Source organism: Oreochromis niloticus, linkage group LG12 (assembly GCF_001858045.2).
Source record: "Oreochromis niloticus isolate F11D_XX linkage group LG12, O_niloticus_UMD_NMBU, whole genome shotgun sequence".
NCBI classification, from domain to species: Eukaryota; Metazoa; Chordata; class Actinopteri; order Cichliformes; family Cichlidae; genus Oreochromis; species Oreochromis niloticus.
In genome coordinates, this window is record NC_031977.2 from 9,835,009 (window position 1) to 9,848,868 (window position 13,860).

Genomic DNA, 13,860 nt, shown 5'->3' on the forward strand with positions numbered 1-13,860 from the left:
ACGAGGTTCACCCAGTATCTTGCATAGATGAGTAAAAAATATCAGCGCTACCGGACCCCTCTCTGTGTAGCGTGCGCAAAGAGAGAGGTAGGGGAAGCATCGTTAAACGTAGCATCTACCTCTGCTTACCAATGAACAAACACACGTCTCCGCTAGTACTACGCTTCACCTACCATTACCCACACAGCGGATATATGTGCGCAATACGTCGCTGTGCTATCTGGGACATCAACAAGCGGTAAACTTTCAGAGGAAGTGAACTACCGACGATTACGCAGAGAAGAAAGCAGCAATGTTTGCATACCAGGACTTCGAGGGGGCAAATACGAGTCGTTCTCGCCACCGCAACGTTATATTAGTAAGAGTTTTGGTTTGTGTATTGGTAGGTTTAGCTGGTCTAGGTGTTGTTATTTGGTATTATAAAGGTAAAAAATGATGATAACCCGTCGTGCAAGGACCCTGATCGCCCTTTCTCAAAAGCTGCAGTGGCCGCAGACTCCGAGAAATGTTCAGAGATTGGACGGTGAGTAACATTTTAAACTTCTAAAACTTATAAAGTTAGCATTACTAATGCATTAAATATAGGTTATATCAAATGTTTATTATTTTTATTGGCTTATTTTAAACAGTATGTAACCATTTTACTTCCACTTTTTTAATTTGCCACCACAATGCAGCTGTCTTTTTTGCTTCTTTGGATCTTCTTTGGATACAAACTTTTAACTTCCCCACTAATGTACAAATCTTTGGATCAAAATTAAGTTGGTCCTCCTTATTCACCTAAATTTAGTGCAGGTTCAGTGCAATAACCAAAACTAAACACAGGATTAAATCCACAGAGCACTGCTTTCACTTTTAAATTGTTGTTTAAATTGCCTTTCTACTGAAACTGAGCACTCAAAGTGCTTAGTTCCTCTCCAGCATCAAACCCTATGCAAAAAATCTTTGTGTGATAGTTGACATATTTAACTTAGTGGTTAAAAATAGCTCCATCTCTGCTCCATATCGAACTGAGGCCTTTTCTTTCCGTGAGAGATGGTGAAATTGTAAGTCATGGACTCATTTCCTCCCACTTGGACTGTTTCTGTTGACTTTACACTGGTCTCAGTCAGTCCTCTCTGCCCTGTCTCCAGCTTGTCCACAGTCCTGATGCTAGGCTCCTCACAGACACCTAAAAAAGTGGTTTTATACATTTCAAGATCAGGTTAATTTAAATTTGGGACGTGATTGAGATTAAGATTCAATGAACTGTGCATCCTTAGCACATGCAATAACAACAAAGACAACACATCGTTGTGTTATTCAGTCATGGCAATTTAATTGTGTGACATTACAATTTTAATAAAGATTAAAATTAAATTAATTGTGCACACATGATAACAATAACACTAAAGTGATAACGGTGAACTCTTTCAGGGACATTCTTCAGAAAGGCGGCTCTGCAGTAGATGCTGCCATTGCTGCGCTGCTGTGCACCTCCATCATCAACCCACAGAGTGCGGGGATCGGAGGCAGGGTCATATTCACTGTGATGGACAGCTCCGGTATCAAGACACCCTCGCTCCTCTTTGCTCAGCCCTGCTGGGGAATAACATAATAATATGTAATGTTTTGAAAGGTAAAGTGAAAATCATCACCTCCAGAGAGACTGTCCCCAGAAATGTGAACTCTGACCTGCTTAAGTCGTGTCCTAAAACCACTGAGTGGAGCATGGAGTGGACGCAAGGTGGGCTGTTTTTCTGCCATAATGCTAATATTTATAATGGTTTAGTCTAATCTGCTCTTGGACTCACCTTTATGCCACAGTTAATTTATTCTGTACAGGTGACTGCTAATGCACACTGAGTCATTCCTCTTTCCTCAAGAAAGCAAAACTGGGATAATAAAAAAGAAAAGAAAAAAGAGATAAAGCAAACCACTACAGAGGGTTTGGCTGTCGGCAGTTATTAAAGACAATGAGTCAGTTTCATATGTGACACTATCAAAATAATCTTACATAAATTAACAACATGACATATATTGCTCCTTAGTTTCAGAAACAGCCAGAGAGATTGAAGCAGTCAGGTCTTTTTTCAAATGATGCACAAGATGAAACACAAAGGTTTTGAAGGTGTAGTCAGTTATCTGTAGAGGTATTTTTTTTTAATTCTACACCTTAGTGTGCAAGACAAACTCAAGGATCATACCTACGTTTTATCATCTGAGATAGGGTTCTGGTCACCAAAGAAGGGAAGGAAAGAGACACTATGAGCGGTATCTTATTAAAATGTCACCCTCATCCTCACCTCTAACCTCATCTCCTGAACTAAAGTCGGGACTCTAACACACTAAGTGCATAACCATTCTTATGTAATTACTGTAAGCTAATTGGACATGGAGCGCTCCCAGCTGCAGGCAGTCAACAACGACAGCTGGTTATAAGCTAACATTATAGCAGGCTTGAGTTTCCTAAAAATCACATTTTCCTTCTGATGAACAGTTTGATTGAATTCTCATTTTCTATGAGAATTTATGAAAGTTTAGTTCACAGTTAAATTAGGACAAAACAATTGGACAAAAGAATGAAACCCCCAAACACTAAAGACTGCTCCACAGTCTTGTTTGTCATATCTTTCGCTTCATCATGCTCCCAATGTGTTTTTTCTTGGTCAAAGGTTTGAACTGCAGGCAGGCCATTTTCACACCCAGGTACTTCTACTGTGAAGCCATGCTATTGTACAGTATGCGGTTTAGCGTGGTCTTGCTGATGTCAACTTGATGGGAGCATAAGTTGCTCTAATACCTGTGTACACCTTTCAGCACTGATGGTGCATTGCCAGATGTGCAAGCAGCCAATTCCATAGGCAGTAATGTAACCACCTTCAAATGTTTTGAATTGAGTGTTGATAACAAGCTGCAAAAACAGCAGCACTTAACAGTTTCAATTTCTGGATGGCACACTGAACCATGACAAATGAAGTAGATGCTCACTGTTGTGGAGAGGTGGTCAGGGGGTGTTATGATTAAAATGCAACAGCGCCACCTAGGGGAATTTCACCCCTAGGAAATATAAAGAGAGTGTGTTTTCAGACTAAACAAAAAATTACATAGGTTTATTAAATACATTTGTTAAAAGACAAAAAAAAGAAAGAAAAATATACCCAGCTTTCCTCCAAAGGCAGCTGGGATAGGCTCCAGCTGCCCCCTGCAACCCTGAATTGTCCTGCAGAATGTATGAATGGATGGACAGTAGAATACATACTGGACTTTAAGGATAAAAACAAATTCAAATTTGATCAAATTGTGTTAGGATCGATCCGATACTGATACCAGTGATGGTAGCGATACTATCAATATTTGGATCGATCTGTCCAACTCTAAAAGAATTATTAATGCAAGTCTGCAGAGAATGTCCACACATTAAGTCTTCATACAGTAAAAGATATAATCATCACATTAAACAGCTTCTAAGAGCAAGATCAGTTTCTGAATGGGGTGTTGAACAATAGACAGCTTGCCAGAATGCTGTCCCATCTTTTCCATTTTCTGGTCTCCAGATAATATAAATTCAACCCCAGGACGAATCTTAAATTTCCTCACAAGTCCATGTTAATCAGTCATTGTTTCTACATCTTTGGCTAATCCCCGCTCGTTCCCTGGCAGATTTTCTGTCTGTGGAGGTGAAGCTGGAAATCTTGTGAGATGCTAAAGTGGGGCCAGAGACACAGGTTACTGTGGATGCACATGTCCCTGTCCCTTTTGTTCCTGTCAGCAGAGTACAAATGACCTTCCTGCATTACTTCCTGATCGTCTATAGTGTGTTGACTTTGAAGCGAAGCTGTGGATCCATATATAGAATGAGCATAGTCTCTGTTAAGAAGTGTTTTTTGACAGCATTTGAGTATGGGATGGAGCGCAATAAGAGCTGGGAGTATTTATTATAGCAGTTCACTTGTGGCAGACATAGAAAAATAAAGAAAATAGAAATTAGAATATGTGTGAGAAAGATGGATCAAGAAAAGAAAGGGAGCTACAGACATCATTTATTTATGGGGCCCAGAGTTCTGTGCTACACTCCTGCACACAGGCTGCATAAACAGTAAGAAAAGTAAGTATAAGATATGCTAAATGCTTCTTTAAGCCAGAAATAGTGTAAATATGTAAATATAGTGAAATAATCTAAAAGTAAATGTAAGATGCAAAATGTTATCTCTATCTATCGATTATCTCTAACATAATCAGTTACAAACAGACACACATTTAAAAATTACAATGTTTCCCTCTGAAATGGAGCAGAATAGAATAGAGTATTTATAAAGCAACAATTTATAAGAAATATCATCTCAGATCATTAAAGGTCAGGACCTTACAGTTTACTCAAAACACGAGCAAATGTATGTGTGACTTTCCAGCACTGACTGTCCATTATCTGTCTAACCAGATAGCAGATGGATTGGGGTTCCTGGGGAAATTCGAGGTTATGAAGCGGCACACCGGCTTTATGGGAAGTTGCCGTGGGCCGACCTCTTTCAGCCGACCATCAAATTAGCCAGAGAAGGATTCCCTATTCCTTACTACCAAGGTCAACACATCCCACGCATTAATAATACGTCAATACGGTATGAAATACACCCACAATGTGATTTCATAAATAAAAAGAGCAAACAATGAATGTTTCAGCTTTATTTCACTGTCTTTGTCTTTTAGGGAGTTATATTTAGATAAAAATGGGAACCTGCTTAAGACTGGTGATACTGTGAAATTTGAGAAACTTGCTGACACTTTGGAGACGATCGCAAACGAGGGACCAGATGCGTTTTACAACGGAACAATAGCGAAGAATTTAATCAGTGACATACAGAAAGCAGGTATTATCAGACAGGTTTCATCCTGCTCTCTTTTCTGACCATTTTCTATGTCTGCCAGGCACAATGATCTAATTACAAATTAAAAAATCAATTGGTTCTATAAAAATCTACCATGATCCCTCACAGGCTACACTGTGATCTGTCTGGATCCATTCAAAGTCTTGATTATGAAATGCATTGTGTTCATTTTGACTCAGCGGAATCATTTGTTTGACTGTTGTTGCTCAGAAGGAAACCTCACACTGGAGGACTTGGCATCGTATCAAGCTAATGTGACTGATGCGTGGAATATTTCTCTGGGAGAGTACCGGATGTACTTCCCTCCGCCTCCTTCAGGAGCAGCCATCCTCAGCCTCATCCTCAACATCATGAAAGGTTCCTGATTGTTGCTTATAGCATGTAGAGTTTGTTTCATATAAGAAAATGATCCTTATCAATTTTTACAAATGTGATACGCTACGAATCGATGTTTTAAATGAAATAAATAACAATTATTTATATTTTCAGGATACAAAATGAATTCAGAACCTAAGACGACTGATGAAAAGATTTTGTTTTATCACCGTTATATTGAAGCTTTAAAAATTGCCAATGGATTAAAGAAAAATATCAGAGATCCAAACTTCAGCTCAGATGAAGTAAGTATCTGAAAATCCTACAGATTTGCACCTGCTTTGTTGCATAAAGTATGATTCTATTTAAGTGACTAAACAAGTAAAAGTAGCAATACCACATCACAAAACACAAAATATATAGTGTAAAATATTTAAAAGGGATGCCCTGGTTTCAATATGAGTATAATATTAGCGTTGTTAGCAAAATTTACTTATAATTATAAATGTACCCATTTACTTTATAATTATCAGTATATTTGAAAAATCCAGCTGCATCCCCTCTCCCCCAGGCAGAGGTGGGAAGTAACGAAGTACAAATATTTAGTTACTGTACTTAAGCAGAATTTTCAGGTATCTGTACTTTGACTTTTTTTAAATTTTACTCCCTACGTTTATAAATAAACATCTGTCCTTTCTACTCCTTACACTTTAAAAATAGGTTCTTTACTTTTGCTTTAAAGCATTTGAAGGAAGTTATTATTTCGTCACTGCAAGCTTTCAAAAATCAAACCAATTTAAGTCGAAACAGTAACACGTGAAAGGTAATCCTATTCAGATATTAATCACAAGAGGCTGTGCAACGTTTCTGTCAGCTCAACAAACATCAGCAAACACACAAATTGTTTGTGTGCAGTTTGCAGGGTTTTAATAGTTTTGCAATTTTCATTAGTTTTTATTTTTATTTCGTTTTGACTTCAGATTTTCAATTTTATATTAGTTTTAATTAGTTTTTCCCAATTGTTTGCTAGTTTAGTTTAATTTTTATTTTTTGGAAAATCCTTAGTTTCAGTTTAGTTTTGATTAGTTTCAGTTATAGTTTTAGTTGTGTTTGCAATAAAGTGTAACAAAATCCCAGTTTCATCATATCAGTCATTCTCTTCTGCTTATCCTTGGGTATGTTGCTATTCCAGCTACCATACCCTGCACCCTGGACAGGTCGCCTGTCTGTTGCAGGGCTAACACGCAGAGACAGACAACTCACGTTGCCACCTATGGGTTCTTTAAATAAATAAATAAAGGCAGATGAACAACCATTGATACCAGGCAACTATAAAATGTATATCTTGGCCCCAATGAGACTATTAACTCTTGGAGCACCGGGTGTTAAGGCAATTGACTCACAGTTATGTAGATATCCCAGTCCTGTTGTCTCGGGATGCATCACGCTGCCTTGCCTGGGGTTAGCTTCTGTTTCTGGGGATGAGGGTTGGGCGTGCTCCCTTACCTTCTCCAGGTAAGCTAGGTTAGCCTTCTTGTGTGAGCTTTTCAAGTGCACTTTAAGGTTTGTGGGATTTTTTTCCTTTTAGAAATGTCCCTCATAATTTGTCTCTTTCCACTACAAGACACTTGCTTTATCCAAAACACAGTCATATTCAAAGTAATCCCAAATTGGAAGCTGGCGCTTTCTCCAGACTTTTCCTGACATGATTCTGCGCGTGGACTGAGCAGCAACACAGAGACGACTCGACTAACGTACTGCCACCTGCTGGCATAATGAGACACAGCAAGAAAAAAACCTGGAAACTAAACTTCATTTTCACCCTTGACTATTGTATGACACGCACACATCAACTAAAACTAAACGCATTTTTGCTATAAATTCAGTTAATTTTAGTTAGTTTTGTGAACACTCATTACAGTTTTAGTTAGTTTTCCTTTTTTTGTTTTTATTTTTATTTCCGTTAACGAAAATGTTTTTTCACTTCTAGTTTTCGTTATTTCGTTAGTTTTCGTTAACGATAATAACCTTGGCAGTTTGTCTCATGGTGTGTTGCCAGCTAAAGGTCCAGCTGCTGTATTTCACAGGGAGAGAAAAGAAAGAGAGCTAACTTCACTCAGATTCACACAAGTTTTTTACACTAGTATCTTTACTACTACTTGCCACCTCTGCCTCCAGGCCCCAGCTTGTTACTAAAATAGGGGGGACATGATGAAAATAATGAGCCTCTGCTCTGCCTGAACCCGCTGCTCCACCCCCGCCCGCAGCTCATCCACAAACCACACCCCACCACAGTCGGTTTATGCACATTGATAATGAGTTGAGGTGTGAACAGATCTGAAGTTTTTTGTAATATCTCTGAGCTTTGCACAGTTGGACTTTAGGTTAATTTGCTGGGTGAGATTCTGACTTTGTGTTAACAAAGTGCTTTTACAGAGGTGTTCACCCTTCCTAATTATCAGCTAATCAGGGGCATTTGATTATCAGTACCTGGCTGCTACTTACAATTAAAGTTCTTATAGAAGCACTAAGGGTGTACTTTACAGGTCTGTTTAGAGTAATGTGAAAAATTTCCCAGTAACTCTGCATTTTCATTTCAGCATAATTCTGATGAAACTTTTGAAACATGTAAGAATAAAAGTTTTCAATGCACATAAACCTAAATTGCTTTAATATTTGTCTCTAAGTATTTTAATATGTATTATTATTTTAGTATTTGTCAGTTTTCTGTAATGTGATGTTTTCCGATGCTCTGTAGTTCACACAGATGGCAAAGAATCTGACAGAGGATAGCTTTGCAGACAACAAACGGAACTTGATCAGCAGCGAAAAGACTCATGATCCCCAGTATTACGGCGACACCTTGCATCTGGACAGCATCGGCACCACACATGTGTCTGTGCTGGCTGAAGATGGATCTGCTGTGTCTGTCACCAGCAGCATCAACGACGAGTCAGTACTTGCATCATTCTGTTTCTCTGTTAGAAACCAGCTATCAGATATTTTTCCTTTCTTGAATCTGAAGATTTAAGAGATTATGGAGGAACTTATTTTTAGACTATTTCTATACTACAAAGAGTGTCTTGGTGTTGTAGTTAATTTAATGTTTATTCTTTACAGATTTGGCTCCAAGGTCCTCTCTCCAAGCACTGGAATCATTCTCAACAACCAGCTGACTGACTTCTGTAATAGAACCAGCACCTCTCCCGGTAGGAGATCAGCAGGATACTTTTTACATTTATTTTTTATGAAATACAAGTAATCAGATGAGGAAGGCGGATTATTTCAAAACTAACACCACAAAGAGTTTAATTTTTTTCTTGAAATTATTTTCCTGAAAGGGCATTCCACCTCACAGGTGTGGCATATCAAGGTGCTGATTAGAAAGCATGAATATTGCAAAGGTGTGCCTTAGACTGCCTGCAATAAAAGGCCACTCTGAAATGTGCAGTTTGATCACACAGCACAATGCCACTGTCACATGCGGTTGCGGGGACTCAAGCGCAGAGCAGTGCAGAATATATACAGTGGGGGAAAATCCGGGGTTCCAAGGATCCAAGGGAAAGGTCCAGGGGAAAACTCTCTTGCACTCGTTCTCTTCTCCTATACTCCAACACACACACGTCCACCCAGCGGGAAGGTCGCGGGTCTGAAGAGGAAAACTATCACACAGGAAAGGCAGGTTACACAAAGTCACGACTCTTACACAAGCTAACATTCACAAGCACTAGAGAGGATCACTAACGTGTCTCACACAATCATCCAGCGACAAGAAGGTCTGCGTCCCAGCCTTAAATGGTAGACACATAATGGCAACATAATAGCGAACAGGTGTGTGGACCAAGAGCAGGAACCTGCAGTGAGCTCCGCCCAGGCAGAGTGGCGAAGGAAAGAGGGAGAGAGAGCAAAACAAAAACGCATGTAGCCTTGTGGGGCCGGCTGGGCAGACACAGGGACCATGACAGCCACAGATGTCCCATCCTTTGAGGGAGTGTGCAGTTGGCATCCTGACTGCAGGAATGTCTACCAGAGCTGTTGCCCATGAAATGAATGTTCATTTCTCTACCATAAGCCGTCTCCAAAGGTGTTTCAGAGAATTTGGCTGTACATCCAACTGGCTTCACAACTGTAGACAACGTGTAACCACACCAGCCCAGGACCTCCACATCCAGCATGTTCACCTCCAGAATGGTCTGAGACCAGCCACCCGGACAGCTGCAGCAACAATCGGTTTGCATAACCGAAGAATTTCTGCATGAACTGTCAGAAACCGTCTCAGGGAAACTCATCTGCATGCTCATCGTCCTCATCAGGGCCTGGACCTGACTGCAGTTTGTTGTCATAACCAACTTAAGTGGGCAAATGCTCACATTTGATGGCGTCTGGCACGCTGGAGTGGCGTTCTGTTCACGGATGAGTCTCGATTTTCACTGTTCAGAGCAGATGGCAGACAGCACGTGTGGCGTCGTGTGGGTGACCGGTTTGCTGACGTCAACGTTGTGGATCGAGCGGCTCATGGTGGCAGTGGAGTTCTGGTATGGGCAGGTGTATGTGCAACTTTGCACAGCTATTGTAGACCAACATTCTACAGCCCACAATCAACAACCCGAACAATGCAACGGAGATGTTTTGCACTGCGTGAGGCAAATGATGGCCACACCAGCAGGGGTGGATCTAGAAGGGTGGCATGGGGTGGCAAGTGCCACCCTAAAATGATCCCTTGCCACCCCAAGTGCCACCCCAGTTTTGCATATGACAGTGTTGTTTATTAAAATAAGATAACATTAACAGTTTGGGCGTAGTTACAGTTAACAGTGAATATAAATGCTAAAACTGAATATATTGCATAGTGTTCCCCCCCTCCACCATTAACAAATGGTTCAGCCCATAGTAGGACCGGCTTTTTTCTTGTTTTCAGTAGCAAGCGATGCTTATGATTGTGCCAGAGCACATTTTGAACAACACCATGGGAATTTCGGATTTTACACAGGTGGTTGGATGTTACACTCTGGAAATGGAAGGAAGGTGAGTGTTATTAACCCTCCGTGGTCCACAGACACGCTGCACCTCCAAATCACATGACTATTTTAAGCTGACATAGCAACAAGCTGCAGCCACGCTGAGTCTCTATTTCAGCCCACATTAAAAGTTCGGACTTCATAGTTTTTAAATTTTAATTACAGGCCAGTAAATCCAGAGTTATGATAATATATATAAGCCATGCTTTTTTCTAAATACTGTCGTCACGTTTTTGTGTGTGTGTGTTTTAAGCGTTTTCTAAGGAAAGCGCGAAAACAGTAAAGAAAGGAAAAGAAGCCACCTCTTTCCTATCGGTGGAAAAATGTACCATGTCGACCAATTTAAAAAAAAAAAAAGTCAACACGTGTGATTTGGTTATTTGGTTGTTTAGGAAGAGGGAAAAGTTTTGGGAGTGACGGTAACGGCAGCGAGACAGAGCGAGCGAGTGAGAGAGAGGGAGAGAGTTTTTAGATGTGGGAGATTTGTGACGTTTAGTGTGGAGTGTATACTTAGTGTGTTGTGTGGTCTTGTGTAGTTGTTCTGTTGTGTAGTCGTTGTTTTGTTTTGTGTGTCAGTGAGGGCACTAATGAACGTCACTAAGGCACATTGCAATGTAAACACTGTCACTAAGTAGAAAACCAGCGGAGTGATACACCTCCTGCTGTAAGGCCTGCAGGTTTATCCTTGTGCTGTTCTCCTCTGTCTTTTGGTGGACAACCTTTTTTTTACTGGCACACATCATTTGTGGGGCATCTTATTGCGAAACCTGATTGTTCTCTCATTTTAGTTTTAGTAATATTTTGAAATGGTTGTACAAAATGAAGAAAACGGCAGGTGTATTGGCTGCATTTTTTAGATAAATAGTTGTATATATTTACAAAATGTACATTTTATATTTGCATTTCAAGTTATAAAAATTTAGTCAACATGCCTGTGGTTTTTTTTACAGTAAAAAAATACTACTAGGATTTTAAGTTCTTTGTGTGACTTCAGATCAGTAATACTAATGCAGTATGTCAGTGAAAAAAACAACTAAATTCAGTTGAGCTGAAAAGAATGATACCAAACAAGGCAAAGGGAAAAAAATAAAATGAAACAATCTGAGGGTGAAATACAAATGTAAACTCAAAAGGAGTCAAAAATAACCGGTTATATTTTGGACCTGAGTGGGTTAATCTAACAAATCATGAAAAATTAGGTTTAAATTTTTGTTCATGACAGTGCAGATTTCTGACATTTTGTGTAATTTAAGCTGTAACAACGTGATTGTTTTCTAACAAATAACAGTGTGAAACTTAAGTTAGACTTGTGTTTGTAAATGAACCGCCCCATGTTGTGTAGCTTTCTGGATTTTATACTTATTGGGCTACATATTTAGGCTATACAGTACATAGAGTCAAAACTCACATGTTTTATGTAACTAAAGTGTTTAATTATGTGGGCTACAGACAATAATTAAGTTATAGACTATATTTATATGAAAAACGTGTATACTTAGTGCATTTGAATTATTTTAACCATATGTAACCACCTGCATATGTGTTTGGGGGAAAAAAAAGGCTTTGATTTTGCCACCCCATTTAATTTCTTTGCCACCCTCATGCCACCCTAAGAAAATTTCTCTAGATCCGCCCCTGCACACCAGATACTGACTGCTTTCTAGTTTTGTCCTGCAATTCAAGGTCTTTGTTGTATTTCTCAGGGGAGCGGCCTCCCTCCAATATGGCCCCATCTGTGCTGAAGTCTCAGTCGAAGACGCTGGTGATTGGAGGGTCTGGTTCTGAAATGATTCCCCCGGCAGTGGCCTCGGTATGTATGCATGGTAAACACACAAAAGTGCCATTACATATTAAATAAAATAAATTGATGCAGACTGATGCCCGTCTTTACTGTTAAAGCTTGCACCATAGTAACAAGATTCTTCACCCTAATTTATCCTGTAATCATCACTTTCTCATCTCATAGAATTATTTTTTCTCTTCAAGGCGCTCATGAACCACCTTTGGTTTGGAAAGAGCCTTAAGGAGGCAATTGTTACTCCTGTTGTTTTTGTTGACTGTCAAAGTGAAGTAGAAATTGAATCTAAGCTTGAAAAGGTAATATATTCAGTGCATTCAAATGATAAATGCCTTGTTCTATTGCTCTTGTTCCATCTGAGTCTCTCTCCTCTTTGCTCTGCAGGATGTAGTTGATGGTCTTGAAGCTAAGGGACATAAAATAGCAAAATTCTACAACACAGTTAACGCTGTGGAAAAGGCGGGCAGCTGTATCTCTGCATGGTCTGATGAAAGGAAAAAAGGCAAAGCAGCTGGTTACTGAGACCAAGAGTCAGTGATATTAGTTATACAGCATGGTCTTAGGGTTATGGACACTGCTGTAGCTACAGCATTGGACAATCTATATTCATCTGTTAACTGATAGTACATTCATGCTTTACTCATGTGTCCAGAAAAATTTGTAATATTGAAAACATAATGCGATAATCAGATTATTTAAATCCGTTACTTGCAAAATAGTGCAACAACAGCATTGTAAAAACTATGTTACTTTTTTTTGAAAATTTCAGGGGTTGCTGTTGATATCCGTCTTTTTAAAATAAAAATAAAAAAATCAATATGACCTTTTAAATATTTGTTAATTTTGGTTTTTGATACACATAGAATAGGCTAAACAAGGTCAAGGTCAAGCACTCTTTCTAAGCAGCAGGACGAGACTGACTGCAAAGATGTTTGGTTATATAAAAGACTGTTGGAAAAAGAGCTACAGACTTCATGTTCCATTCCACCAGTAAACAATTCATATTTTCAAGTCTTATCAAATTCATGTTTACTTTGTAAATTTTAGCCCACTGGATTGTCCAGAAGGGAGATAAAATAGGGCTGCCCTAAAGTGTACCCTAAGTTATCCATCAATTGATTTGTAGTTTAAAAAAAAAAGAAAAAAAAAAGGCCAGCATAACCTGCAGTTACTGTTACAGGGATGTGAGCATCAACAAAGCTGGATCTCACAGACTGTTCGAGCCAAATAGAAAGGTCTTTTTTAAAAATCTGAATATTACTAGCTACATTTAAATGCTTTTTAGTATTGTTTTTTTTTTTAAATTCAGTTTGCATATTAAGATTTTTTTGCTTTATTAGTCCATCCTGCTATTGTTGTGCTGTTATAAAGTGTGGGTAATTCTGCTGATGTGGTCAGGGTAAAAGTTAATCAGGCAAGCAGTTTGCGAAGCAACAGTTTGCTTTTTATAGTTGTTTAATGTGTTTTACTGATAGATATAGATAACCCAGACTTGAATGGATATGTTTTGTTTTGAAAATGTCAGTTTTGTGTACAATAAAGTCCTTTCTTCAGTGTTTAATGTCTGCCTTGTTTCCATTATTGGATTACATCCAAGCTGCCTTTTGGAAATCACGAGTCAGAAACTTTTCAAATGTTGCATGAAAATACAGAGTAGTCTTGTCCAGTGCATTAAAGCACTGTCTGTGACTGTGGTGCCTATGGTCAGCCTGCAATTCACAGCCACGACACTCTTCTCCACGCTGCACCATAGCCTCCGTTAAACGTCCTGACATCCTTTCCCCACCTATTGCTTTTATTCATGAGCATGTTCAGAGACAAATGAGAAGACTCCACTTAGGCAAATCTGCTAAACCAGATGGGG

At 39.2% G+C, this 13,860-nt stretch overlaps 1 protein-coding gene across 1 annotated transcript; it reads left to right on the forward strand.

Annotated features, from left to right (window-relative positions):
• Window positions 1-292: 292 nt before the first annotated feature.
• On the forward strand, window positions 293-13,294 carry LOC100710495 (glutathione hydrolase 5 proenzyme). The gene is made up of 13 exons (XM_025897093.1): window positions 293-358; window positions 402-523; window positions 1,417-1,544; window positions 1,619-1,726; window positions 4,421-4,598; window positions 4,687-4,847; window positions 5,076-5,222; window positions 5,355-5,485; window positions 7,939-8,132; window positions 8,301-8,389; window positions 11,902-12,008; window positions 12,185-12,295; window positions 12,381-13,294. The coding sequence occupies exons 1-13, from the start codon at window positions 293-295 to the stop codon at window positions 12,516-12,518; spliced, it is 1,680 nt and encodes a 559-aa protein (XP_025752878.1). The 3' UTR covers window positions 12,519-13,294.
• The last annotated feature ends 566 nt before the right edge of the window (window positions 13,295-13,860 follow it).

What these genes read in the sequence shown, in the direction of transcription:
- LOC100710495 (XM_025897093.1), top strand. Translation starts at nt 293, where the DNA reads ATGTTTGCATACCAGGACTTCGAGGGGGCAAATACGAGTCGTTCTCGC. An exon ending in GAGCATGGAGTGGACGCAAG is followed by an intron (nt 1,727 to 4,420) that starts GTGGGCTGTTTT and finishes CTGTCTAACCAG; the next exon opens with ATAGCAGATGGATTGGGGTT. An exon ending in CAGTGACATACAGAAAGCAG is followed by an intron (nt 4,848 to 5,075) that starts GTATTATCAGAC and finishes GTTGTTGCTCAG; the next exon opens with AAGGAAACCTCACACTGGAG.